Source organism: Hemiscyllium ocellatum, chromosome 6 (assembly GCF_020745735.1).
Source record: "Hemiscyllium ocellatum isolate sHemOce1 chromosome 6, sHemOce1.pat.X.cur, whole genome shotgun sequence".
NCBI classification, from domain to species: domain Eukaryota; kingdom Metazoa; phylum Chordata; class Chondrichthyes; order Orectolobiformes; family Hemiscylliidae; genus Hemiscyllium; species Hemiscyllium ocellatum.
The window spans coordinates 60,614,258-60,640,334 of record NC_083406.1 but is presented as its reverse complement, the minus strand read 5'-3'; the positions used below and the strand labels follow the sequence as shown (position 1 = coordinate 60,640,334).

The window sequence follows — 26,077 nt, the reverse complement described above, 5'->3', positions numbered from 1 at the left end:
TGGCACATCTATGCATAGACCCTCCCAAGGTCTTTCACTAGCTTGTGCTCACAAACAAATGTTGCACTCTACATGAAAGAGTTCAAGCAAGTTTCTATGCAACTGACACAATCTCATCTCTTTCCTTTTGAGATTAAAGCCAACATTCTACTTGCCTTATTGTTACCTTTTGTACGACAGCATTAACATTTGGTAAACACTGCATATGAACACTCAATCTTTTTGCCCCTTAGTTGTTACTATACATGGACCAAAGAAGAAAATATTGTGGATTTATCTTGCTTCAATCCAAACTGGATGGCACCTCATGAACGAATGCCACAGAATTGGCGAAACAATGCTTTCCTCCCTAAAATTTCTCATAATTCTTAACCTCATGTCATCTACAAATCTGATACAGGATTTCCTGTGCCCTCATCTAAGGCACAAAAATGAGGTCTCAGGGTGGATCATTATGAAACATTACATCACACCATGCCACAAATAAACCATTCAAATTTCTGTGAATCATCTCAATCAGCTAATTCATAACCAATGTCACAAGGTGAATACCAATCATTGTACTCTCATTGTTAGTACTAATTTTATAATCAACCGTACCAAATTCTTTCTGTATGCCCATGTAAGCAATATTCATGAAATGACCCTTTTCACCACATTAATGGTTTAAGAAATTGAGCAAGATTAGTTGGCCATGCCTTATTTGGCGAAAAATTCATAACCTAATTGCCCTGAAGCAGAATTGCCCCAAGATATGTCCAGAAATCACAAGGCAAAGAATGTAACATGTTTGTACAAATGTCTTAAGTGATTTCAATACAGTATTTTAAGTTGAAATATTTACTAACTTTTTTTCATTTCTGTTAATCAATATCAACTGACATCTGATATATTTGTGGCAAATACAAGTGCACTATAAAAAAAACACAAACAAATAGAATCACTGACATTACAGATGTCCTTTTTTTCTGATGGATCCTGAGCAACTTCTTTGAAGAGTTAAAAATTTTGAAGATCAGTACAAGTGGTCAGATAATGTCTGGTAGCAAAGCCTTTCCACCGATGAAAAAAAATCAAGGTGACATAACAGCTTACCTACAACAGCTTTTTTTAAAATTAAATAATGCAGTCCTATTATATCCATGCACAGGATCTATTGGAATCAAGAGATGTAACTTGGACCTAATTGGTAACAAAATGTCAGTGAAAGCTGCTCTTTATTTGAAAATCCACCAAATTTTCTCCTAACATACATTTTTTTCATTTAAACAAAATATATTCTGCAAAGACAATGCAGCAAAATTTTGCAAAGTTTGTGTACTGAATTGCCTTAAGCTCAAGCTATCCTTCACACCAGTCATGTGAACAGAGTTCATGTTATATACAGTGAGCACCGATCAACAGTGCTTTGTGTTACATTTTATCTTGCTTTACTTTTAAAAAATTTCTACACAGAAACTATTCCCTCATATCCAACTTTGTGTAAACAAGTCTTCTCAGAACCAACCAAGTGAAGACACCATGTGTGGACATTTAAACAAATATTTGAAGTGTTCTGAGATCTGCATATGATTTGGAGTCCTATGGAGGTAGAGGATCTTTGTGAACTGAAGGCAATTCTTTACATTCTAGTCAGGAAAGGCAGCATTAAACTCGGATGTAAAATAATGACATGCTGAGCATAGAAAGGCCTTCCCATTTATGCTAATGCCAAAATACAAAAGTAGTAGTTTGCAAGTCAATAACTGTTCCATTGCAAAATCCTAGGCACAGAATTAACTACATTGATTAATACATTATTCATCCTAAATCCCATACAAATGCAAGATTGTGAATCTGCCTACAAATAATTGTACAAGGGATAAGTAAACTTGAGTTGTAGAATATTTAGTGCTCCATCTTTCAATTAACTGCATTTTCCATTCAAACCCATGTTTTCATCTAACTGATGAAGCATGCACATTCACATTAATCCTTACAGAAAGCATCTGATGCAATATTGTTACTTAATCTGACAGTCATAAATAAATACAAACATAGTACACAAGGAATGTCTACTGCAAACTTGAATAAAAAGTAAAATTCTGAATTAATAATTTTAGCATGATTATTTTGTGAAGGTGAAAGAAAAATTGATACTTGGTGTACATACAAAAGTTACATAATTTACTGCTGCTTTTCAAAGAATACCTCACCAAATCCTGATAATTTACAATCCAGCAGCTCTTAGCCACAAATCTTATTGTTTTTTTCAAGCTGTCAATTCTGAATCAATAGAGTTTCACTCAGCATGAGAACATATTATTTGATGTACAGGGTATTGTACGGCATTATTGGTTGGAACAATTTAATATCATGATTGAATCAGTCATCAGCCAAACAAAATAAGCCTTTCCACTTGCTGTTGAAGTTGATACATCAACATTGGCTTTCCAATGAACCTTTCATCTTGGTCATTCTGCAATCTTGTTTATTATCCATATTGAGAACATCCTTATGGAAGATAGTTTCACAAACAGCGAGGATTTCGCAAGAATAAAAGTTGCTGCTTAGCACTTATCTTCTTGGAATGGTTCCATTTGATGCCATTACATAAAGTGTATCTGGAAAAGATGACAGAATTGAAATAACAGGGCAAACAAAATTTATATGGTAAAACATTAATTTCAGGTTTCTTTGAAAATCACAAGCTACTCGAAAAGGATAAATTCTTCACTAAAAATCAATTTTCAACAATAAATCAGTTTTTATTTACAAAAGTTAGGGATACTCAGTTCACAACATATTTTAGCCTGGCAATTTGTGAAAGTAATATGCAAAAAGCTTCAGAAAGGGACAACGCCCCATATATGTTCGAGCCACCACCCACGCCATCCACCTTCTCCAAGACTTCCATTTCCCTGGCCCCCAACCCCTCATCTTCACCATGGATATCCAATCCCTCTACACCTCAATCCGCCATGACCAGGGCCTCCAAGTCCTCCATTTTTTTCCTCTCCAGACGTCCCCAACAGTACCCTTCCACCGACACTCTCATTCGTTTGGCCGAACTGGTCCTCACCCTTAATTTCTCCTTCGAATCCTCCCACTTCCTCCAGACCAAAAGGGTAGCCATGGGCACAAGTATGGGGCCGAGCTATGCCTGTCTCTTTGTTGGCTACGTAGAACAGTTGATCTTCCGTAATTACACCAGCACCACTTCCCACCTCTTCCTCCGTTACATTGATGACTGCATTGGCGCCACTGCGTGCTCCCGCGAGGAGGTTGAGCAATTCATCAACTTCACCCTGGCCTTAAATTTACTTGGACCATCTCTGACACCTCCCTCCCCTTCCTGGACTTCTCCATCTCCATTAATGACGACCGACTTGACACTGACATTTTTTTTTACAAACCCGCCAACTCCCACAGCAACCTGGATTACACCTCTTCCCACCCTACCTCTTGCAAAAATGCCATCACGTATTCCCAATCCTCCACCTCCACCGTATCTGCTCCCAGGAGGACCAGTTCCACCTCAGAACACACCAGATGGCCTCCTTCTTTAGAGACCGCAATTTCCCTTCCCACGTGGTTAAAGATGCCCTCCAACACATCTCGTCCACATCCCGCACCTCCGCCCTCAGACCACACCCCTCCAACCATAAGGAGGACAGAACGCCCCTGGTGTTCACCTTCCACCCTACCAACCTTCGCTTAAACCGAATCATCCGCCGACATTTCCGCCACCTCCAAAAAGACCCCACCACCAGGGATATATTTCCCTCGCCACCCCTTTCCGCCTTCTGCAAAGACCGTTCCCTCCGTGACTACCTGATCAGGTCCACGCCCCCCTACAACCCACCCTCCCATCCTGGCACCTTCCCCTGCCACTGCAGGAACTGTAAAACCAGCGCCCACACCTCCCCGCCTCACCTCTATCGAAGGCCCTAAAGGACCCTTCCACATCCATCAAAGTTTTACAGGCACATCCACTATTATCATTTATTGTATCCGTTGCACCCGATACGGTCTCCTCTACATTGGGGAGAATGGGCGCCTCCTATCAGAGCGCTGCAGGGAACATCTCCAGGACACCCGCACCAATCAACCCCACCGCCCTGTGGCCCAACATTTCAATTCCCCCTCCCACTCTGCCGAGGACATGGAGGTCCTGGGCCTCCTTCGCCGCCACTCCCTCACCACCAGACGCCTGGAGGAAGAACGCATCATCTTCCGCCTCGGAACACTTCAACCCCAGGCCATCATTGTGGACTTCAACAGTTTCCTCATTTCCCCTTCCTCCACCTCACCCCAGTTCCAAACTTCCAGTTCAGCACTGTCCCCATGACTTGTCCTACCTGCCTACCTCCTTTTCTACCTATCCACTCCACCCTCCTCCCTGACCTATCACCTTCATCCCCTCCCCACTCACCCATTGTACTCTATGCTACTTTCTCCCCATCCCCACCCTGCTCTAGCTTATCTCTCCACGCTTCAGGCTCTCTGCCTTTATTCCTGATGAAGGGCTTTTGCCCGAAACATCGATTTCGCTGCAATTTGGATGCTGCCTGAACTGCTGTGCTCTTCCAGCACCACTAATCCAGAATCTGGTTTCCAGCATCTGCAGTCATTGTTTTTATCTTCAGAAAGGGACAACCCACCCAAACCTGTCCCCGACAAAAAAAAGTACAGTGAGAACTTAACACTTATTATTAATAAGAAGTGTTAAAGTGATTATGGATGTATTATTGATTTAAAAAACACAATACAAATCCAAGTAACAAATTTTGTCTGTTAATCTTTCTATAGATGAAAAGTGATATCATTGTATTAAGGAGTTGGTGTGTGTATTTGAAAGCCTTTTTTTTGTACAATTTTATACGTGGATTTGAAACTTGTTTCGATTGGAGGGGCAGTGGAAAACTAAACAAACCAACATTTAAATACACTGACAGAGTCTTACTGTCAGAATTAATTTGTTGACCTCCTAATACCACAAAAAAAACTACATGCTAAACCATACACAAAAGAAACTAATATTATAAATTTCTGTAAAGCACAACAGCACCATGATATCCATATAACAAGGCGGCTGTTTTAACATACTTTATGTGGGATAACCAAATACTATAACAAAACTGTTACAGCTGGCTTCATCTGATGGCTTAAGGTGATTGCTCAGAACATTGCTTAACACAGAAAACACGAAGATACACACTTATTACTCCACGAATACCTTGTCTGTTCTACAAGAAATCCTTGAGAGAGAGCTCTGCAAACGGATCCTTTCCAGGAGCTCTAGGAGAACTTTGATTAGAAGGGCTTGAGGCTGTAGGCAACTATGTCAGAAAGTGAAGAAAGAAAGTGAAAGCAGAAAATGCAAAGAATAGGACATGAGAATTCAGCGACAGCAGTGCAGGGCTGTCATTTTAGCAATAAAGTCACGTTCTGCAAGGATTCAAATTTTGAGCAAGTATAGATAAACAGATTAACTTTCAAAATTCATATTGCAATTTAGGAACTTCAGGTTTTAGCCGTTAGAAACTAATCTTTGATTTGAGAAAAAGGTATTTGCAAAGGAGTAGATAGAATTTAACTGAACTATTACAGTAAAACACATGCGGCATGTTCATTTCCTAACTAAATCTGGTCAAAGTTGCACCTGTAGACACCTCAAATTTAACATTTGACAATTTCAAGTATATAATTTTAGATAGAAGTCTAAATGATGGATTTCTATACTAAATTAGATTTTCCAAAAGAGGAAAGGGGAACTAAACAGCACAGTTATGCACCATGCTAGGAAAATCACTGAGTGCAATACTGAATGGAAGAAAAATACACAAAAAGCCATAAAAAGAAAAGGATCTTAGAGCAGAGAATGCATAGAGTGCAGAAAGAAGCACTTGGCCCATCAAGTCTGCACTGACCCTCCGAACAGTATCCTACCCACACCCACGCTCCACCCTATCCCCATAACTTTGCTTTTACTGCAGCATTTCGGGTCTGCACATCCCTGGACACTACGGGACAATTGAGCATGGCGAATTCATCTACCCAGATCTTTGGATTGCAGGAAGATCCAAGAGCATCCAGTGGAAACCCACACAGACATTGGGAGAACATGCAAATTCCACACAAACTTCAAAGAATCAAATCCAAGTTTGTGGTGCTAAGAGGCAGCAATGCTAACCACTGTGCCAACATGCCACCTTAAAACTCAATTAAATTCGGAAGAAAATTTCAGAGAATGTAGGGTCTGTGTGTGTGAAAATAAAATAGTTGTAAAGTTAAGGCAAACACAAGTCAGGATTGTAGGTGGGTTGCAGGATTGGTGGAGCTTTGATATTGAAGGGATTATGGGCGAGACCATCTAGTAATGTAAACATGGGGACTGCAGTTTAATATTAAAGTGTCATGAGTCAGGTTTAAAGAAAACTGATTTTCAGAGAATGGAGGGGTGCAGTGCAGCATTCAAAAGAGTCATATCACAAAGGGACCGAGCATTTTGAATGCTTGGGTGGGGGTGGGGGTGGGGGTGCAGATGGAGTTCATGGCAAAGTTACTGAATTTCTTGCATAGTACAAAGACCATGGCTTCAATTTTGATAATGTCTAACTGAGGAAATTGCAGCTAATCTAAAACTGACAAAACAAGAAGAGGCATCCAAAGAGGTAGTAGAACAACACAGTTAAAGTGTCATCAGTCTAGTGTGGAAGCTGACCATTTTGGATGATGGTGACAAGGTTCAGTTCTTTGGTGAAAAGTGAGGGAGCAAAGAATAGATTCTGGAGGCACTCTAGTCAACAATGCAAGGGCAAGGGAAAGTTGGAAGAGAAGAAATGGACTAATTTTGGATTTGATAGACCATGTAGTCTCATTAACCTGAACAACACAGAGGCGAAGTAAAGGTGTAGTTGATCAGACTAAGGACTGCCAAGGAAATACAACAGAGTTATTGTCGCAATTTACAACTTTAAAGTTGCTATTTACAACTTTAGGGCAATAATCAGGGATCTCAATGGACAATGATTACAACATGAAGTTGTGGGAAAGATCTGGTTGTCTAAGTTTGCTCACTGCGCTGGTAGATTTGTTCTCAGATGTTTCGTCACCATGCTAGGTAACATCATCAATGATTCTCTGATGAAGTGCTGGTGTTCTGTCATGCTTCCTATTCATCTGGCTTGGTCTATTGTGGTGGGTGATATCACTCCTGGTTCTTTTTCTGAGAGGTTGGTAAATGGGGTCCAAATCAATGTGTGTGTTAATGGAGTTCTGAGAGAAATTGAGAACCGCAGATGTTGGAGTGTAGAGTTGAGAGCGTGGTGCTGGAAACACAGCAGGTCAGGTAGCATCAGAGTAACAGGTGAATCGACGTTTCAGGCATAAGCCTTTCATCAAGAATGAGGCTTATGGGTCGGGGCTGGGAGATAAATGGGAGGGGTAAGGTAGCTCAGAAAGGTGATAGAAGGATGAAGGTGAGGGAGAATGTGATAGGTTGCAATAGGGTGGGGGGAGTGATGGTCAGGTCCGGAGGGTGGAGCCAATAATCAGAAATTTACCTGTACCTCTACCAATGTCATCTACTGTACCCATTGATCCTGGTATGGTCTCCTCTACATTGAGGAGACAGGGTGCCTTGTTGCGGATTGTTTCAGAGAACATCTCTGGGACACCCACACCTACCAACCCCACCGACTCGTGGCTGAACACTTCAACTGCCCCCTCCTACTCTGTAAAGGTCATGCAGGTCCTGGGCCTCCTCCAATGCCAAACCATTACCACCTAACACCTGGAGGAAGAACGCCTTATATTCCGCCTTGGGACTCTGCAACCACATTGGATAAATGTAGATTTCAACAGCTTTGTCATTTCCCTCCCCCCACATTATCCCAATCCCAAGCCTCCAACTATACACTGCCCTCCAGACCCGTCCATCACTGCCCCTCTGACCTATATAGCTTTCTGAGCTACCTTCCCCCAAACCCTACCCTCTCCCATTTATCTCTCAGCTCCGACCCACAAGCCTCATTCCCAATGAAGGCCTTATGCCTGAAACGTTGATTCTCCTGCTCCTCTGATACTGCCTGACCCGCTGTGCTTTTCTAGCACCACACTCTCGACCCTTAATGGAGTTCCAGTTTGAATGCCAGGTCGCTAAGAATTCCTGTGAATATCTTTGTTTAGCCTGCCCCAGGATGGATGCATTGTCCCAGTCGAACTGGTGTCCCTCTTTGTCTGTGTGTATGTACTAGATGGCTAGTTTCCTGCCCATTTGTCCAATGTAATGTTTGTTGCAGTCTTTGCAAGGTATTTTGTATATGACATTCGTTCTGCTGTTGGTATGGGGTCCTTTAAATTCATTAGCAGCTGTTTCACTGTGGTGGTAGCTTTGTAGGCTGTGGGCCTAGGGCTTGGAGTATTCTGGTCAGGCTGGCTAGAGTTTGTGTCTTCTTGTTTAGATCTGTTGTGTAGGAATTGCTACGAGCTCAGCGAGCAAAGTTACAACCTGATCCACAACCTGAGCTACAAATCTTCTCCAAAATCACATTTACAAACTATTCTACTGTGGTAACTAGGAAGAAAAATTGAGTGATCAATGAGGTAGCAGGATTGCTTCATAGAATAAGTGGCGATTCAAAGCTACCATGTATTCCACACAATTCACTTGTTCTTATCTTGTTGGGTATCTAAGTTTATCTGTGAAAAGTAACTGATCACAATACAATACATTATAATACAGTATAAAATCTTCAGTTGATTACTTTTCAGAATTGAGAGAAACTTCTTGAGAACTTTTTTCCCCAGGTTTGGTCAAGTTCCGTGGCAGTGAAAGTTTTATGTAGTTTAAGAAGGGAATTAAATTTTGCATTTAATATTCTAGTTCCATATGTTAATCACAAATTGAGGAAGAGACTACAATGAAGCATTTTAAGAGTGCTGATCTTCAAGACAAAACCATATTTACAATCCTTTGGGGAATGTGTTCACCATTTACAAAGTACATCAACAGAACCCAATAACTTAAACAAAATGTATCGCAGTCTACATAGAAATCCAAAGGCACTGTATGAAGAAACGCAAGATTAGAAAACTTGCATTTAACACAATATGAAACCCGAAATGTCCAATACAATAACCAAAATTCTAACCAGAGCAACAAGTATAGATGCATGCAGAAAAAAAAATGGATTAAACAAAATCTTCATGATAATTAAGACTCAAAACTTAGTTTAAACTTTAAGCAAATCAAAGTGCAGTTCAAATCATAAATGTACAAAGCTAATGATTGAGTTTTCTGTGACTACTAAATGGACTTTATATCTAAGTATTGCTTTGTGTATTACCACACAGCTATGAGAAATTGTTGGATCAGTGTAAAACATTGCGATTGACTGGGGCAATGTGCTGAAAATCAAGCTGCAGTATTGTTGTAACTGTCACAAACATGTAAAGATTTAATCAAATTATTCTGAGTCTACAATTTACTCAACTGACAAACTCAGGTTCAAAGAAAATACTCACCATGTTCCTGTACTTAACAAAATCATTGTTTATTACAAACAAATTATCTTTAACCATCAATAATTAGGAAGCACCAATTGCTAACTTATAACTTTACAACTTGAACTCAGTCTCTTGTTAAATTTTCCCCTTCACATTCGGATTGACATACAAAAATAGACAGGACCTAGATATTAAGTCTGGGAAAAAAAAAGAGGGAAACATTGTTTGATAGCACCAGTCTAGATCACAAGATTCAACAACTTTCTTTCTCTTCCTTTCAATTCCTTGTTACTTTTTTGCTGTCAACGCATTGTTTGTGCACTGGTGCTCTCTTTCATTCAATTACTGAAAATGCATCCTTTAACTGTCATTAAAGCCAGTTTGTTCCTCCTTTAATTGGGGTTTTTCAGAGAAAGACAAGTTGAAGACTGCTAGCCATTACAGGAGACTTTTACTGCCTCTACACAGGAGAGACAAACAGACAGCTTTTTTATCATTTCCCTTTATAGACTAGGTGTTTCTCATCTTGCACTGGCTCTACACAAGCTAGATCACCTGGTCAGGTGCCAGTCAGAATGTCATCATCAAGCAGTTATTTTCCTCCATTCAGAACCCACTGGCTCTTGTTGTCTACTATTGATAACACTGTTCTAGGGAAATGAACATTGTATACAGTAAACATGATCTCCAACAAGCAGCCATCTCCTTACTCAGTCTCCTTGGTTTTAAGTAGTACCATTCTTCTTAGGTTACAGTTAAAAAATAAAACAAAACTTGGTAAAAAGGGGGGGCATTTTCAGGACGGCAATCTCTAACTAGTTGAATATCACAGAATCCATGCTGAGGTCACAATTATTTATAATGTACGTTAGTGATTTGGATGAGAAAAGTGAACGTACTACAGTCAATTTTGTTGATAACACGAGTAGGTAGGAAGGCATGTGATGGTGATGACAAGAGTCTGGTGAGGGATATAGGCTGGTTAAGCGAATGGGCAAAAAGTTGACAGATGGACTACAATATTGGAAAAGGTGAGATTATGAACAATAGACGCGATTATTATTTAAATGAATAAAGACTGTAGAAGGCTACAGCACATTGATTTGAGAGTCCTTGTCCATAAATCTCAAAAAGCTAACATACACATTCAGAAAGTAATAGAGAAGGCAAATGGAATTGGCCTTTACTTCAAAGGGAATCAAGTATAAAAATATAGAAGTCTAACTACAAAAAATGCCTTGTACTTGTCACAAGATCTTACTTAGATCCTTTTATGAATTTACACTCCCTAAAATAGCAGCAGCTACCCACTAACTCCAACAAGAAAACTACCTTACCTGTTATGCATCACTTATATGCAGCCATGAATCTGAAGGCATGTTATTTTTCACTCGTGTAGAATTGACATACAAACGATTAATTCTAGAATTATTATATCTGGGGAGATTGCATTTTAGTGATCAGACATGGCATGTACATGCATGCAAAGGAATAAGTGTCAGACAGTTCTAGCCACTATCAAATATCTGAGTGCTTAATATCAGGATTTTATCCAGAGCAGATTTTTGGTTTTGTGTAGAATTAACTTGCCCCTTCCCTTACAGATTCACTCCTTTAGGAGCAGAAGAAGATCTATCCATGAATTATTTATGTCTCCATCAATGCTGTCTGACTGCTATTTGCAGTATTTTCTGATTACACTTTTTTGAACACAAAAGCACAAAATTTAAAGACTTTCATAATACACATAAACTGAAACATAAAAGTCTGTGGTTTTCATGAACAAAAATTATGAAACTATAGAACATGATTGTCTGTGGTTAGAAATTCCAGAATTCTACATGTAAGAATGAAATTTGACATGTTCAATCACTAAACTATTCACAAAATAGGAACTGAGATACTGATAATTAATCGCCATCATAGAATCCCTACAATGTGGAAGCAGGTCATTCGGTACATTGAGTTCACGCTGACCCTCTGAACAGCATCCCACCTAAACCACCACCCTATCCTATCCCTATAACCCTGCATCTCCCATGGTTAATCTATCTTGCCCGAAAATCCTTGGACACTACAGGCAATTCAGCATGGCCAATCCACCTAACATGCACATCTTTGGACTGAGAGATGAAACCACGGAGGAAACACACGCAGACACCAGGAGAAGGTGCAAACTCTACACAGACGGTCGCACAAGGTGGAATCGAACCTGGGTCCCTGGTGCTGCGAGGTAGCAGTGCTAACCACTGAGCCACTAAGTCACCTAAATTGCTAAAACAAAATTAATTTATGCACTGGTTTTAAACTGTTGTTAATTCTATTTCTACTAACGTTGAGAAAGAAAAATGAGGCTAATTACTACAAATCTGTATTAAACTAACATGGTGTTCATGACAAATGTAAATCTAAACCTCACAGTAATCCTATTTGGTCATTTACATTTAGAGATCTAAAATATAATACTTTAATAGAAGCACCACAATTTAACGATCAATGGAATAGTCAAATATATCATATTATTAGACAACTTAGAAAGAAATTGCTAGAATACCTGTGCTCCAGGTACAGAACTGAAAGGGTTTGATGGTCTCATGGCTGGTTGGGTGTACATCATTGTTTGTTGCGTCATCATAGGCATAGTTCCCATTGCAGGCGGCTAGTGAATAAAAAAAGTTTCAAGAAACAATTTCAAAGATAGTTTTCTCTCACAACTAGAAACATCAAAAAACTTAAATGTCACAGCATTTAAAAATACATTAGAGTCAATGAGTTATAGAGCACAGAAAGGCCCTTTGGCCCAACTTGTACATGCAAACCAGGTTTCCTAAACTGAACGTACCCCATTTGTCTGCATTTGGCCCATATTCCTCTAAATCTTTCCTGTCCTTGCCTGTTCAAATGTCATTTAAAAGACACTGTACTCACCTTCACCACTTCCCTCTGCCAGCTCATTCCATACACACATGGAAAAGGTTGCCCTTCAGGCCCCTGTTAAGTCTTTGTTCTCTCACCTTAAATCTATTCACTCTAGTTTTGTGAAAAAAAACCTTAATTTTGACTATTCACCTCGTCTGTTCCTCTCATGATTTTATAAACCTCTATAAGGTCACCTGTCAGTTCCAACAAAAAAGCGCCAGCCTATTCAGCTTCTCCTTATAACCCAAACCCTCTAATCTCTGTATCATCCTTGTAAATCTTTTGTTGCACCCTTTCCAGTTTAATTACATCCTTACTACAGCAGGGTGACAAGGATTACTATACTGCAAACGTAGCCTTGCCAATGACTTGTACAGCCATAACGTGATGTCCCAACTCCTAAACTCAATGGTCTGACCAATGCAGGCAAGCATGCCAACACTTCCTTCACCACTTTGTCTCCCAATATGCCATTTTCAAAGAACAATGTACCTGCATCCCTAGATCTCTTTGTTTGATAACACTCCTAAGTCCTGCCCTGGTGTGTCGTACCAAAACGCAATACCTCCAATTTACCTAAATTAAATTCCATTTGCATTTCCTCGGTCCACTAGCCCAGCCAATCAAGATCCTGTTATGCTATTAGATAACCCCTTTCACTATACATTACTACATCAATTTTGATGTCATCTGAAAGCTTACTAACTATGCCTCCTATATTCTCATCCAAACAGTTTACATAAATGAACGAATAACAGTGGGCTCAATTGTTTACAACTTTAATATGATAAATACACAAAGCACAGAGACCTTAATTATTTTCGAAGTTGTGGAAGATTCCCTTTCTGAATTACTAAGTTGATATAGATATGAATACATACATACATTCTCCAATCTCTCAAATACAGTACTCACGGTTTCACAACACTTCACTATAAATAATATATAACTTACTGGTTAATATGCTAATTTGGCCAACTCAAACTACCTCCGACAGAAGTTGGTATGCAATAGTTTTTGGTATATGACTAATGTTCCCAAAGAAGAGATATTTGTACATAAGTTTAAGAATAGTAGATCACATCAGAATGCCATAATTTAGCTGAATACAGTTGGTTATGATAGAACATGATAGGTTCATTCTCGTGCGATCTCATGTTATGAAAATCGTGCAATAGCCATGCCTTTTAAACTAATGGACCCAGAATCGCCTTATAGCCAATAAAGTTAAGGAAAGTTCACAGTCTACAACTATGTTCTAAGTCCTTCAATCACATTGAAGCAACATGCATTACAGCAGAACCAACTGTACTGCACTACTTAGAATGGTATAAAAATTAAATGGAAATACTTTGGTGACATAACAATCTTGGAAATTTTATTTGTCCATTATGACCAAATTGGAGGAACAATAAAGAGGAGTACCTGACAGTAATAACATCTCCCTTGGAACTCAGCTACATGAAATCAAGTAAAGAGTTCTACATGATGCAAACATTAATAATTGGTTACAGGTAAGATTCCCATGAATTTTCCAGAAGATGATAAAATTATTCAATTAAATTTTCATTTTGCTTGACATACATACCATGCCATATCCCATCACTGCTGTCGGTGTTGTCGCTGGGTAAGCCATTATGGGGGGAGCCTAAGAAAGATAATTTGAACTCATAAAAGCAAACAGCATTTATAATTAATTACTACTATATATAAAAGGAACAAAGTCTCCAAACAGCTTTGAAATTTAAAGAGTCATGCAACTATCTGATTAATACTCCCTACATAACAGTGTGCAAACTGAGAACTTGCATTGGTGTAGAACATTTTTGCACCTCTCAAAAATATCCAAACAGTTTATACAGAATACATTATTGGAATAGCAATCACTTATCTGGTCAGCAAAAAAAAAAATAGACAAATCCAACATGTTAAATTGGCAGAAATTGTGACTTAAATATTGAAGAGTACATAACATTTAGGAAGGACAGGTATCAGAAAAGATCAAGGGCTGGCTGCACTATTAAGTGATATCATTAGCATATTAGAGAGATGACCCAAATTCAGGAAACCTGGATATAGAAGAGTTTTGGGTAGAGGTGTGAAATGATATGGCAAGAAGTCACTTATGGGAATGGTGGACAGGCTCCTCATTGTCACCACACAGTTGTATAGAGTTTAAAGAATAAAAAGAAAAGGAGCTTGTAAGAAATACACATCAATGGTCATGCATTTGTTTTCTTCAAGTGACTGGGAAAAAAAAATCAGATGGTCAAAAATAGCCAAAATGAGGAATTCACTGTATATTTTCATGATAGTTCCTGAAAACAGTACATGTGGGGCTGACCACAGAGCAAGCTATACTAGCTGAAGTGACCTAGCAAATTAGACATGTGGATGGGGCAAGAGAAACACTGAAGGGAATATTTCAGAACATATTAAATAGATACAGTATATACCAACAAAAAAGAAAAAAATCAAAAGGGAAGACCCATAATCTGTGGTTAACCAAAAGGGCTAAAGTTAGTATAAAACTTAAAGCAAAAAAAACACTCTGAAATGTGCAAGGATATATATTAACAATCAATTTAGGAACTATCAGTCCAGTGTTCAGAGTAATACAGTGCCTTGTCTTATGCACTGCCAGGTTGGACTATCCATTCATGGAGGATGGGGATTTTGGTGGAGCCTCCTTTGAATTTTTAATTGTCCATCACCATTTGCAACTGGATGTAGCGGGACTGAAGAGCTTCGATTTGATCTGTTGGCTTTGAAATAGCTTGACCCTGCCTGCCAGCTGCTGCTTGTATCAACTGGCATCCAACTAGTCCTGTTTTGTGGCTTAATGGTATTGGAGGAATGGAGAATGTGACAGGCCATGAGGTTGGAGATTGTGCTCGAGTCCAGTACAATTCTACTACTGATGGCCCACACTGGCTCATGAATTGCCCAGTTTGGAGTTGTTATATCTATTCAAAGTCTATCCCCTTTTGCATGGCATTACTGCCACAAAATACAATGCAGAGTATCCTCAAGGATGGTGCAGTGGTCACTCCTATTGATACTATAATGGACAGATACATCTGCAGCAAGTAGATTGATGAGGATGAGTCAGGTATATTTTACCCTTGTTACTTCCCTCACCACCTGCTGCAGACGGAGTTTAGCAACAGTGTACTTTAGGACTTGAGCAGTTTGGTCATTAGGGCTGAACCTCTCTTGGTATACAGAATGAGAAGAAGGTGCTGAGTTGTTGGGCCATCATTGGCATGATACAGCAAGAACCATCAACTGTTTGCAGTCAAGGCAACTGGGCTGACTGGACAGGTTATTTTCAGGAGAATGCAAAGTCTGGCATTCTTCTGAACACTTTTTACTCCCCTACATTAAACAAGAAGTATTTGCCAAGTTTGTACTCCTTCATTCATAGTTCTCTCATCTGAAATCAACATCAAAAAAGGCTATGAAGTGCCTGAAAGCATATCTAGCAGATCTGGCCCATGTGTACTGTGGGATACCGAACAACCTGACAGACTTATCTATAACATGCATAATTGGTAGCACTGCATAAATCAAGGCAGAGACATACATGCATTATTATATCATAGCAACCTAAATATGCCAGTGGTGTCTAAATGTGTCATCAATTCATGAATTTAGCAACTAATGCAATTGAGTTCAGTTTCAAATATTATCACACACTTAAGGAGATGGCATTGCCATGAGATCCCATCTTCACCTAGGTCTTGCTGACATTTTCATTTCTTACGAGAAGCAAGCCTACGAGAAATGACCACTAAATTCATAACTCTTAAATACTTCTGACATGTAGATACACACACTGTATAGTTGAATCTATAGCAGCAACAAAGTTTGTGTAACTTAATAAACTTCACCCTATGCTCAAGGTGACCACTGAAATGCAGACCTTGCCTCAACATCACGATTGAGAAATCTAACAATAGGTTCTCTAATATCCGCTAAAAGTCTATGTTAACTGGTCAATATACACATTGAAAATCCTACAGTTCCAAGTGCTATAAGATCTATCTTATTGGCAAGCTCTACTACATTGAGCTCTATAAAGTCAATACGAATCAAATTTTGAGCATGGAGATGATGTATGGGAAAAAAAATTCCAGCTATTTCAGCAGTTAATGGCAATCTGAAGTTTGTTAAAGGGACAATGTTGGTTCAGGCAACAATTTAATTGGGAAAAATCAATTTGGGAATAGCACAACAGAAAGCAACAAGGCTGTTTCCTAAACCAAATAGAAATTGGAATGAAGAAATTGAAACCTACAAAATATACAAAAGAGCTGCTCTAAGCAAAATATTAAAACAGCTGTGGTATGGACAGAGGACTTGGCAGGGTAGGTGCAGAGAGGCTATTCCTCTTGTGGGAGAGTCTAGGACCAGTGAGCATAATCTTAGGTTTCAAAATCCTCCGGTTTGGACAGAGATAAGGAGATTTATGTTCTCTCAGGCTGTCATGAGTCTTTGGACTTCTTAACCACAGTAGCTGGGTCAATAAGGATATTCATGGTTAAGATAGACAGATCTCTAAGCAGCAAAGCGAATCAAGTATAATGGCATAATCAGGAAAGTGGAGTTGAGGCTTATCAGATCAGTAATGATCTCACTGAATGACAGAGCAGAATCGATGAGCTGAATGATCTACCTCTGCTTCTATATTTTATGTTCTGATTCTACTGTACCAAAGCTCCTCTGGTGACAGCTTTTCTGCAAAAAAGGTTAAGCAGACGCACCAGGGAAAAACAAAATAATGGAGAAGGAGCATTGAAAATGGAAACTTGCTTAAAAAAGATACACTAAAGAGGTAGTTACCTAATATTCACTCATTCAAATCAACATGCAAATATCCTATGGCACGTAAAAACAAGTGACAACATATTATTTTATTGAAAGTAAGTTTCCCCTTACTTACAATGTATTTGGCTATTCACCCACAAGGGCATCGCTGAGACCCAAACTTTGTCTGCATTCAGCATCCACACATGCAAAGATACTATACAGTATTAACACTTTAAAATGCAGCATTCAAGCACATGTTCTCCTGTTTCGATAATAGCTGCTTATCCCGTCAAGTTAAGTAAAACAGAATTTGAATTATTGCAACTGAATAGAGATTAGTTAAAATGTCTAAATAGCCACATTATCTTGGAGGAAAACAATGAAACTCAACCAATATGACTTCTTCAGAAGAGAAATGTTGAAGAAGTCACCTCAGTAAACTTAGTTTCTCCCTCCAGAGACTGCTAGACCTGCCAAATTATATCAGCACTTTGTTTTTATTTCAGAGCTTCAGCGTTTGCAGTATTTTGCTTTTAATGAAGCTCAAATTGGTTATATCAATATCAACAGCTGAAATTTTCCTTCAGCTGCTATCAAACAGATTTGTGTCTCACAAATATGGTTCGTAACATTAGCTGTTTTTGCTATAGGATCCACATCCATTAAATAAAGTTTTATATTTTATGTATCAAAGCATTTAGTTATCCAAAAATACAGCTAGGAAACAGGTTAACTGAGTCTGTTAGCTGTGTTTTTTCTTGAATTAATCCTAAAATCATGCAAGTTTTTCATATACAATATGCTGAAAACAGACATTATGCAGTTTAGATCGGCGTATTCTTTTAAAAAAAGAATTCAATTAAAATATATTCACCATTTTGGTCATTTTCACAGTATTTATTTCTTTAATAATCAGTACCAAAAGAATTAACACATTAAAAATGCAATATACTTATAAATTTTAAGAGTAGATCTGTTGGTGAGCATTTTTTTAAAAAAAACTTATTTTCCGAGATGTGGACATGATTAGAAAGAGCTATATTTCTTCTCAACCCCAACTGTCATCTAGTTGTGAGACTTGCTAGGCTATTTCAAGGGTAGTTAAGAGTCAACTTCAGTGCTGAGCGTCTGAAGTCACAAGTAGTCTAAATCAAGTAAGGATGACAGATTTCCTTCCCCAAAAGGGATAATAGGCGAACCAGGTGGGTGAAACAACCAATCACAACTTCACAAAAATAGCTCTATATTGCGGTATGGATTTAAATTAGTTTAATTTACATTCAGTCAACTGCCAGGATAGGAATCAACCAGTACATTCAGTGCATTAGTCTTGTGCTCTGGATTACTGATCCAGGGACACTACCATAGCACAATCGTACTGCATTTTAGCAACAAAATCAGCTGATCTCACTGGCAGGAATCTTGCTTGCTGAAACTGAACTGCACTGAAGCTCAATGACACTGAAAAGAATTGTTTTCTGATAATGAATTAGCTCAACCTATCATAGATCATGATGTGAATTTAAATTTTAAAAGTAACAGAAAAATTAAATCAGAATAATAGTAGCTACAAGTTGGGCGGCACGGTGGTTCAGTTATCTCATAGCACCAGGGTCCCAGGTTCGATTGCAGCCAGGGGTGACTGTGTGGAGTTTGCACATTCTCCCAGTGTTGCTGGAAAAGCGCAGCAGGTCAAGCAGCACCTGAGGAGCAGGAGAATCAACATTTTGGGCATAAGCCCTTCTTCAGGCTTCTGCCCAAAACGTTGATTCTCCTGCTCCTCGGATGCTGCCTGACCTGCTGCGCTTTTCCAGCAACACATTTTTCAGCTCTGATTTCCAGCATCTGCAGTCCTCACTTTCTCCTAACAGAGGGTGTTGGTAGAGGGTTGATTTCAGTCTGAAGGCCTGTAACCTGCAATGTGCCACAAGGATAGGTGTTGGGTCCACTGCTTTCCCCCATTGATATAAACGATTTGGTTGTGCATATAGGAAGTTTGCAGATGACACCAAAATTGTTGGTTTAGTGAACAGCGAGGAAAGACTACAATGGGATCTTGATCAGATGGGCCAAATGGGCAGAGGAGTGGCAGATGGAGTTTATGCTTTGGCTAAAGAATTGGCTAAAGAAATATCTGGTGTTTAGATTCCCCACAGTGTGGAAACAGGCCCTTTTGACCCACATCGACCCTCTGAAGAGTAACCCACCCAGACCCATTTCCCTCTGACGAATGCACCTAACACTATGGGCAATTTAGCGTGGCCAATTCACCTGACCTGCACATCTATGGGCTGTGGGAGGAAAACCAGAGCACCCAGAGGAAACCCACACAGACACAGGGAGAATGTGCAAACTCCACACAGACAGTCGCCCACGGCTGGAATCGAACCTGGGACCATAGCCCTGTGAGGCAGCAGTGCTAATCACTGAGCCACCATGTTGCATAAGGTGAACCAGGGCGAGACCTATACACTTAATGGCAACTGCCCAGGGAGTGTTGCCAAACAAAGACACCAAGGGTTGCAAGTGCATAGTTTCTTAGAAGTGGAGTGAGTGCTTGCCTTCACTGGTCATTGGACATTGAGTTGGAATGTCATGTTGCAGCTGTACAGGACATTGGTGAGGCCACTTTTACAATATTGCATTTAATTCTGGTCTCCCAGGTATAGGAAAGAGGATGTGAAACTTGAAAGGGTTCAGAAAACATTTACAAAGATGTTGATAGGATTGGACTGTTTGAGGTGTAGGGAGAGGCTGAATAGGCTAGGGTTATTTTTCCTAAAGTGTCAGAGTTGTGGGGTGACCTTAGAGGTTTACAAAATCACGAGGGGCATGGAGAAGGTGAATAGCCAAGGTCTTTTCCCAGGGTAGGGGAAAGATTTAAAAGGAACCAGAGACCCAACTGGTTCATGTATGGTACAAGGAGCCAGAAATGGTTACAGAGGCTGGTACAATTACAATTAAAAGACATCTGGATGGCTAATGAATAGGAAGGGTTTAGGAACATGGGCTGAAGCTGGAAAATGGGAATAGATCAATTTAAGGCATAGGTCATGCATTGGTTATAATGTGATTAACGAATTGTGAATGCTATTTGGATAACAAACTTTCTACTGAACGGGTATGTGATTTTCTGTAGCAGTTTTCCATAACACGAGGCTGCAGAGGAACGCAACTGTCGCGTTATAGCAAAACGACCTGCAGCTGGCCAGTGTGGATGAGTTGGACGCAAGGGTCTGTTTCCTTGCTGCATAACTCTATGACTCTACTCCAATTTAGACAATTCGGAACATTAAGATTATAGCAGATCAAAAACATAACAGTTGCAGCTAACTTTCAACTTAGTGATTAACAAAAGCTTTATGGTAAAATAGTTTATTTCACTTACGCATTGAGGAAAATGCATGCCATTCCGCTTTCCAAAGGAAACAATTGCAACATGCAAATATTTAGTTAGACTGGATTCTTGCAAATTGACCATTACATTGATTATTCGAGAAGGGTAAATCAACAACTGGCTTTACAACAATAAAAAAAACTTTTCCTTTTAAAATTAATTCATTTTAACATTTTTAAAAACACCTTTAGTTTTATTAAGATTATTAACAATATGCTATTTTGTGACCACAGAAAATTAACATTTTCCTTGAATACACTGTCTCTCTTCTGTTTTTTTCAGTCATCATTGTATTTCTATCTCCATGTATGTATGCTTGGTCTGTAATGTGACAGACAGAACAACATTGTTATATTTTCAAGTTGTATTAAAGCGAGATTTCTACATAATTTAGTAATTTTCTATGGTATCCATTAGCTTTCTTCAAAAGGACACAACCCACCTTTCCAATTCCAGACAGCTTATGAGAAGGCTGGTATACCTACTACTAAGGGATTCAAGTGTGCAAAAGATGAAGAGTTTAAAACAGCCAAAACCATAAGCTCATCACCCCATCTATTAAGGCATTGGCTTGAAGGGTTGAGTGCAGCCAAATGGGAAAAATCTAAGCACTCAATAAAATGTCGACCAAATTGGTTGAACAGCAGTATCCTGGATTATCACAGATGTACCTTCAGGGAACCACTTACCACATAGGAGTGATAAAAATTCAAATTTCCATCAGTAGGAAATTTCATTATGAAATCACTTAGACCCCAAGAAACCTTGCCCATCCATCTACTTTGCAACCCCCAAGAAATATGATCCATAATGGTTGAGACATTTGATTCCAAAGTTAAAGCCAATAAGCTTTTGACTCGGTATTAAAAGCTCGCAGTTAATTCCTACCTAGGTGTACTGTCTTGACTACAATGAATACCAAGACTCTTTGGAAATCACTATATGAAAAAGCTGGCAGGATTTCAAAGTCAATTTTGGAAAGTTGTTAAAGCTGACCAAAGGTGAGCATGCTTTTTCAAAACTTAAAAATACTATATTAAGTAGATTTCTGAATTTCCAAACAGGATTTACAAAACATAATAGAACTGAATCTGTAAATTTATTACAAAGAAAGATTTCTAGTAACAAGAATCACTAATAATTACTATGCTCAATTTACAAAAAACACAAGTCTACACAACTTCTTCCGATGTCAACAAACTTCAGACATTTCTAAAGAATGTGTCCACAATTTGGTTTAAGTCATATTTATGTGCAAAAACAGCAAAGAGAAACTTTGATCTCCAATTGATTCCACTTCTTGAGAAAGGAGAGGTTGTTTTACCTTGACAATGAAGGGGGCGTTTTGCTTTCAGACAAAATGGACTTTCCATGAGCTTTTAATTTTATTGTAAGACCAATAGATTTCCCAATATGTTTACTACAACTTTTTTTTTGCTGTCGAGATGGGAGCAACATTGGGCACATTACCAATCCTGAATTGCCTGTGAAAAGCTGTGGCTGAGCTAGCTTTTCAAAGTGCCATCATCCATGCTGTTGGGAAGGGAATTCCAGGATTTTGACTTGGTGACAAAGTTCCAAGTCAGAATAGCCTTTGACTCAGAGTGAAACCTACAAATAGCAATGTTCCATTGCATATGCCATCCTTGTCCTCCTCGGTAGTTAAAATGCCAGGCTTCAAAAGGTTTTATCAGAAGAACCTTGATAAGTTGCTGCAGCCTACCTTAGAGGTGGTACGCGCTACCACCATTATATATCAGTGGTAGAATGTGGTGATGACTTGGGTGGGGAGGGGATTAATTTAGCATGAGCAGTGAATGCCCAAAATGTTGGAGGTGGTCTTTGCCTGGCACTTGTGTGATACAAATATTACTTGCCACTGAAAAGCCCTAGTAGGAAGAAGTGAGGACTGCAGATCAGAGTTGAATGTGGGGTGCTGGAAAAGAAACCCAAATCTAAAAGTTCTCTGGGTTCTAGCGGACAATTACAATATTCGTGTCTCATTTTTTCCTATTAGAAAGGAAGTGTTAACTTATGTTTACCTAATACCTTTATAATCAGGACCACAAAAACTTTGAATCAGTGATAATGAGGTGTTACTTTAGAAACATTATTTATTTAATTTATCTTGCCAGTTAACTTTAAAAAATCTGGTACCTAACAATTACAATGAACATATTGCAAGACTGCATTTTTTTTTAAAATATACTGACTTTTATTGCTGACATCACATTGTTAGTTTAGAGTTTTTGGAAACAAATAAATTGAATAATATGTAGTCTTTGCTTCCAGCTTCTCTATGATTGTGATGCGCAAATGTTGTGCTGATTTAAGCAAAATTTACATGAACTGAAACATTGTGAAGTCTCTATAAAGTGCAACATCCGATATGTAAAGGACTGATCCATTCTATTTTTAAGCTTTAGGAGTTACAATTATTATGATACAACAACCTGTATATTTTCAAGACAGTGTGATCAAGGTTCTATCAGCACCTAGCAAGAAATTTGATACAGTGCCATACAATTGACTTGTGAGAAAAGTTTAGTGCTTGGAATAAAAGGAACAAGGATAGGAGATTGGCTGAGTGACAGGAAATAGATCAGTGGCTCATGGAAGATGCATAAAGAAGCTCCCCAGGAATCCCTGTTGGGATTTCAAAGCTTATGAATATTATGAAACTTGGTGGCATTGTGAACTGTGAACAGGATAGCTTAAAAAGGAACAAGTTGGTGGAATGGGTGTGAAGATGGCATTGAAATGTCAATGCAAAGAACTACAAAGTGATTCATTTGGTCGGAGTAACATGGAGAAACATTTGAAAATAAAGGGTACAACCCTAAAGGAGGTGTAAGTGAGGGACCTGAGTGCCTATGTGCAGAAGTGATTGAAGGTGGCAGGACAGGTTGAGAGCATGGTTTAGAAAACATGCAGTATTTGTGACATTATTAATATGGACACTGCATTCAAGAGCAACAAGATTATGTATACAACCTGTATAAAACCCTGATACACCCTCAACTGTGTAGCTCTGGACAGCACACTTGGCAAGGTATTGGAGTGCAGAAAATTGTTGCAAGGCTGAGGACTTCAGCTATGAGAAAAAATGAAAATGCTGGGAAAACAAAACTGAGGGGATATTTGATACAAGTATTCCAAAATCATGAAGGGTTTGGGCAGAATAGATAGGGAGAAACTGCTCCCATTCATGGAAGTATCAAGGGCAAGAGGGCACAGATATTAAGAAATTAGTAAAAGAAGCCAAAGTAATGAGAGAAATACTTCTGCACAAAGCTAGTAGTAAAGATCTGGAAGGTACTGTTCAATTGAGGTTCAAAAGGAATTAGATTTATTTGTAAAGAAGAAATGCACAGGGTTAGGAGTAGAATTTGGAAAATGGCTGCATGGAAATTTCTCAAAGCCAGCGCAGAAACGAATAATCTCCATGCGTTCAAAGAAATTTGATGACTGTGACAACGTAAATACTTCCACTTAATTGGAACAGTAGAGTACAAAGAACTGTCATGTCCTAGCAGCTTAAACATATCCCCAAAAATCCAAACAATAGAAGCTGAAGTCAGCAGTTAATAAAAGTTTGATTCTGATTTGTTGCTTTTTTAAAAAATAAGTTTCAATTATAAAAAAAATCAACTGAATATACTTGACTCAAATTATAAACATACATACATTGTAAAACAGTAAATTTGTCGCATCACTTGAATTATTAACATGAAACTTTCAGTAAACTGAATTTTATTTTGGTACAAGCTGCAGTGAATTATTCCTGATTGTGATATTTCACAAATTTTGTATTTATTATATTTACAGTAGCCACTTTAATTGCTCTCTCCAGGCTTAAAATTATATTGATTGGCAAAACTCAAGCCAGTAATAAATAAAACATGCCCACCTCTTTTCATCTTGTCTACGAAAAAGAAGTCCCTCAAAAACTTTTCATAAACTTTATAACTTACCATTGTAGCAGGATTCCAGGTGGTAGTAGGAGCAAGCTTTGGCTGCCAGTTGGTTCCTCCAGTCAACTTCCTTTCCCCAGGCTGGTTCCAATGAAGATCACTTCTTAGGCAAAGGATAATCATTTAATCAATAGTTCTCCACTTGGAAGTATTAATCATGCATGTTGTTTCAATCAAATAACAGACCAAGCTAGACAGCAGACAATTAAAATCATATAGGTCCCTTGAGGCAAAGAAATTGTAACTACAAAATTAAAATGAAAACAGACTTCTTAACATTGTCTCTTCACCTCAGTGATAATTATATTCAAGCACAGATTTGATTTACCTTAGCTTTAAAAGATCATTGATGCAGACTAGCATCCAAAATGGCTTCAAATTATTTTGAGTGTCCAGTGGTTTGAAGTAGATTTTATAAACTCTTGCCACAGGCAATGTTGGCAAGTAGCATAATGGCCTTTCCTTGAATAATACACTTTTACAACCAGTCCCATGGACTTCTGTGTTCAGCAAATCCCATAATGCAATGATGAACAATCTCATCCCAACAACTAAGAAGACTTGGAGTATGTCACTGGATTCAGACTGCTAGACACTACGTATAATTGGATAAAAACAAGTTTAAAGATCCCAAGCATAGTCATCCACGAGCAAAGGAAGAACACACGGTGGCACAGTGGTCAGCACTGCTGCCTCACAGCACCAGAGACCCGGGTTCAGTTCCTGCCTCAGGCAACTCTGTGTGGAGTTTGCACATTCTCCCAGTGTCTGCATGGGTTTCCTCCGGATGCTCCGGTTTCCTCCCATAATCCAAAAATGTGCAGGTTAGGTGAATTGGCCATGCTAAATTGCCTGTAGTGTTAGGTGAAGAGGTAAATGTAGGGGAATGGGTCTGGGTTGGTTGTGCTTCGGCGGGTTGGTGTAGACTTGTTGGGCCGAAGGGCCTGTTTCCACGCTAAGTAATCTAAAAACTAATCCTAATGCACTGACAGTGAGACTAGGTTTCTGCATTTTATTCATCAACCTTAAAGGTACTTTTTTGAAAGGTTGTTTCTTTGCAATTATGGTTCAAGCAACTGAAAATTTAAAAATTAGAAAGAAAACACAAGCCAAGATCAAAAAAATGAATCCGTGAATTGAAATAACTGAATTTAAAACAGTGTAATCTGGAATCCACCAAAACTGAGATTCTGCTAGGAAATGACCTAAACAAATAAGAGCAAACTTGGGTATTGTGTGCTACGCTACTCCAGTGTTTTTTAAAAACAAGTCAGTGTTTATTTTTCACCTAGCAAGTGGTATCGTGTATTTTGACACTTCTTTGTGATCATTTACTTAAGAATTTGGGCTAGTTAAAAAAAATTTAAACCAAAAACATGCTTTTAGGATTCCAATTTGTGTACGCATTGTAAGTTGTATTGCAAAAATATTGTACAGGTTCAGCGCAGTGCTGCAAAATAGGTTGCAACTATTTTGATAAAAA

At 38.8% G+C, this 26,077-nt stretch overlaps 1 protein-coding gene across 11 annotated transcripts in view; it reads right to left on the bottom strand.

Moving 5' to 3' along the window:
* Positions 1 to 1,186: 1,186 nt before the first annotated feature.
* The window catches only part of picalma (phosphatidylinositol binding clathrin assembly protein a), a 143,164-nt gene continuing 118,273 nt past the window's right edge, over positions 1,187 to 26,077 (bottom strand). For 5 of the 11 annotated variants that reach the window (XM_060825973.1, XM_060825975.1, XM_060825978.1 and 2 more), the window contains 4 exons: positions 24,595 to 24,697; positions 14,000 to 14,059; positions 12,047 to 12,151; positions 1,187 to 2,603 (listed from right to left, as the gene is read on the bottom strand). In XM_060825973.1, the coding sequence (XP_060681956.1) occupies positions 2,589 to 2,603; positions 12,047 to 12,151; positions 14,000 to 14,059; positions 24,595 to 24,697 (283 nt within the window). In that variant the 3' untranslated portion in view covers positions 1,187 to 2,588. Of the gene's footprint in view, positions 2,604 to 12,046; positions 12,152 to 13,999; positions 14,060 to 20,852; positions 20,942 to 24,594; positions 24,698 to 26,077 lie in introns of those variants that run through there. The other 6 variants (XM_060825974.1, XM_060825976.1, XM_060825980.1 and 3 more) reach the window with 2 other exon arrangements.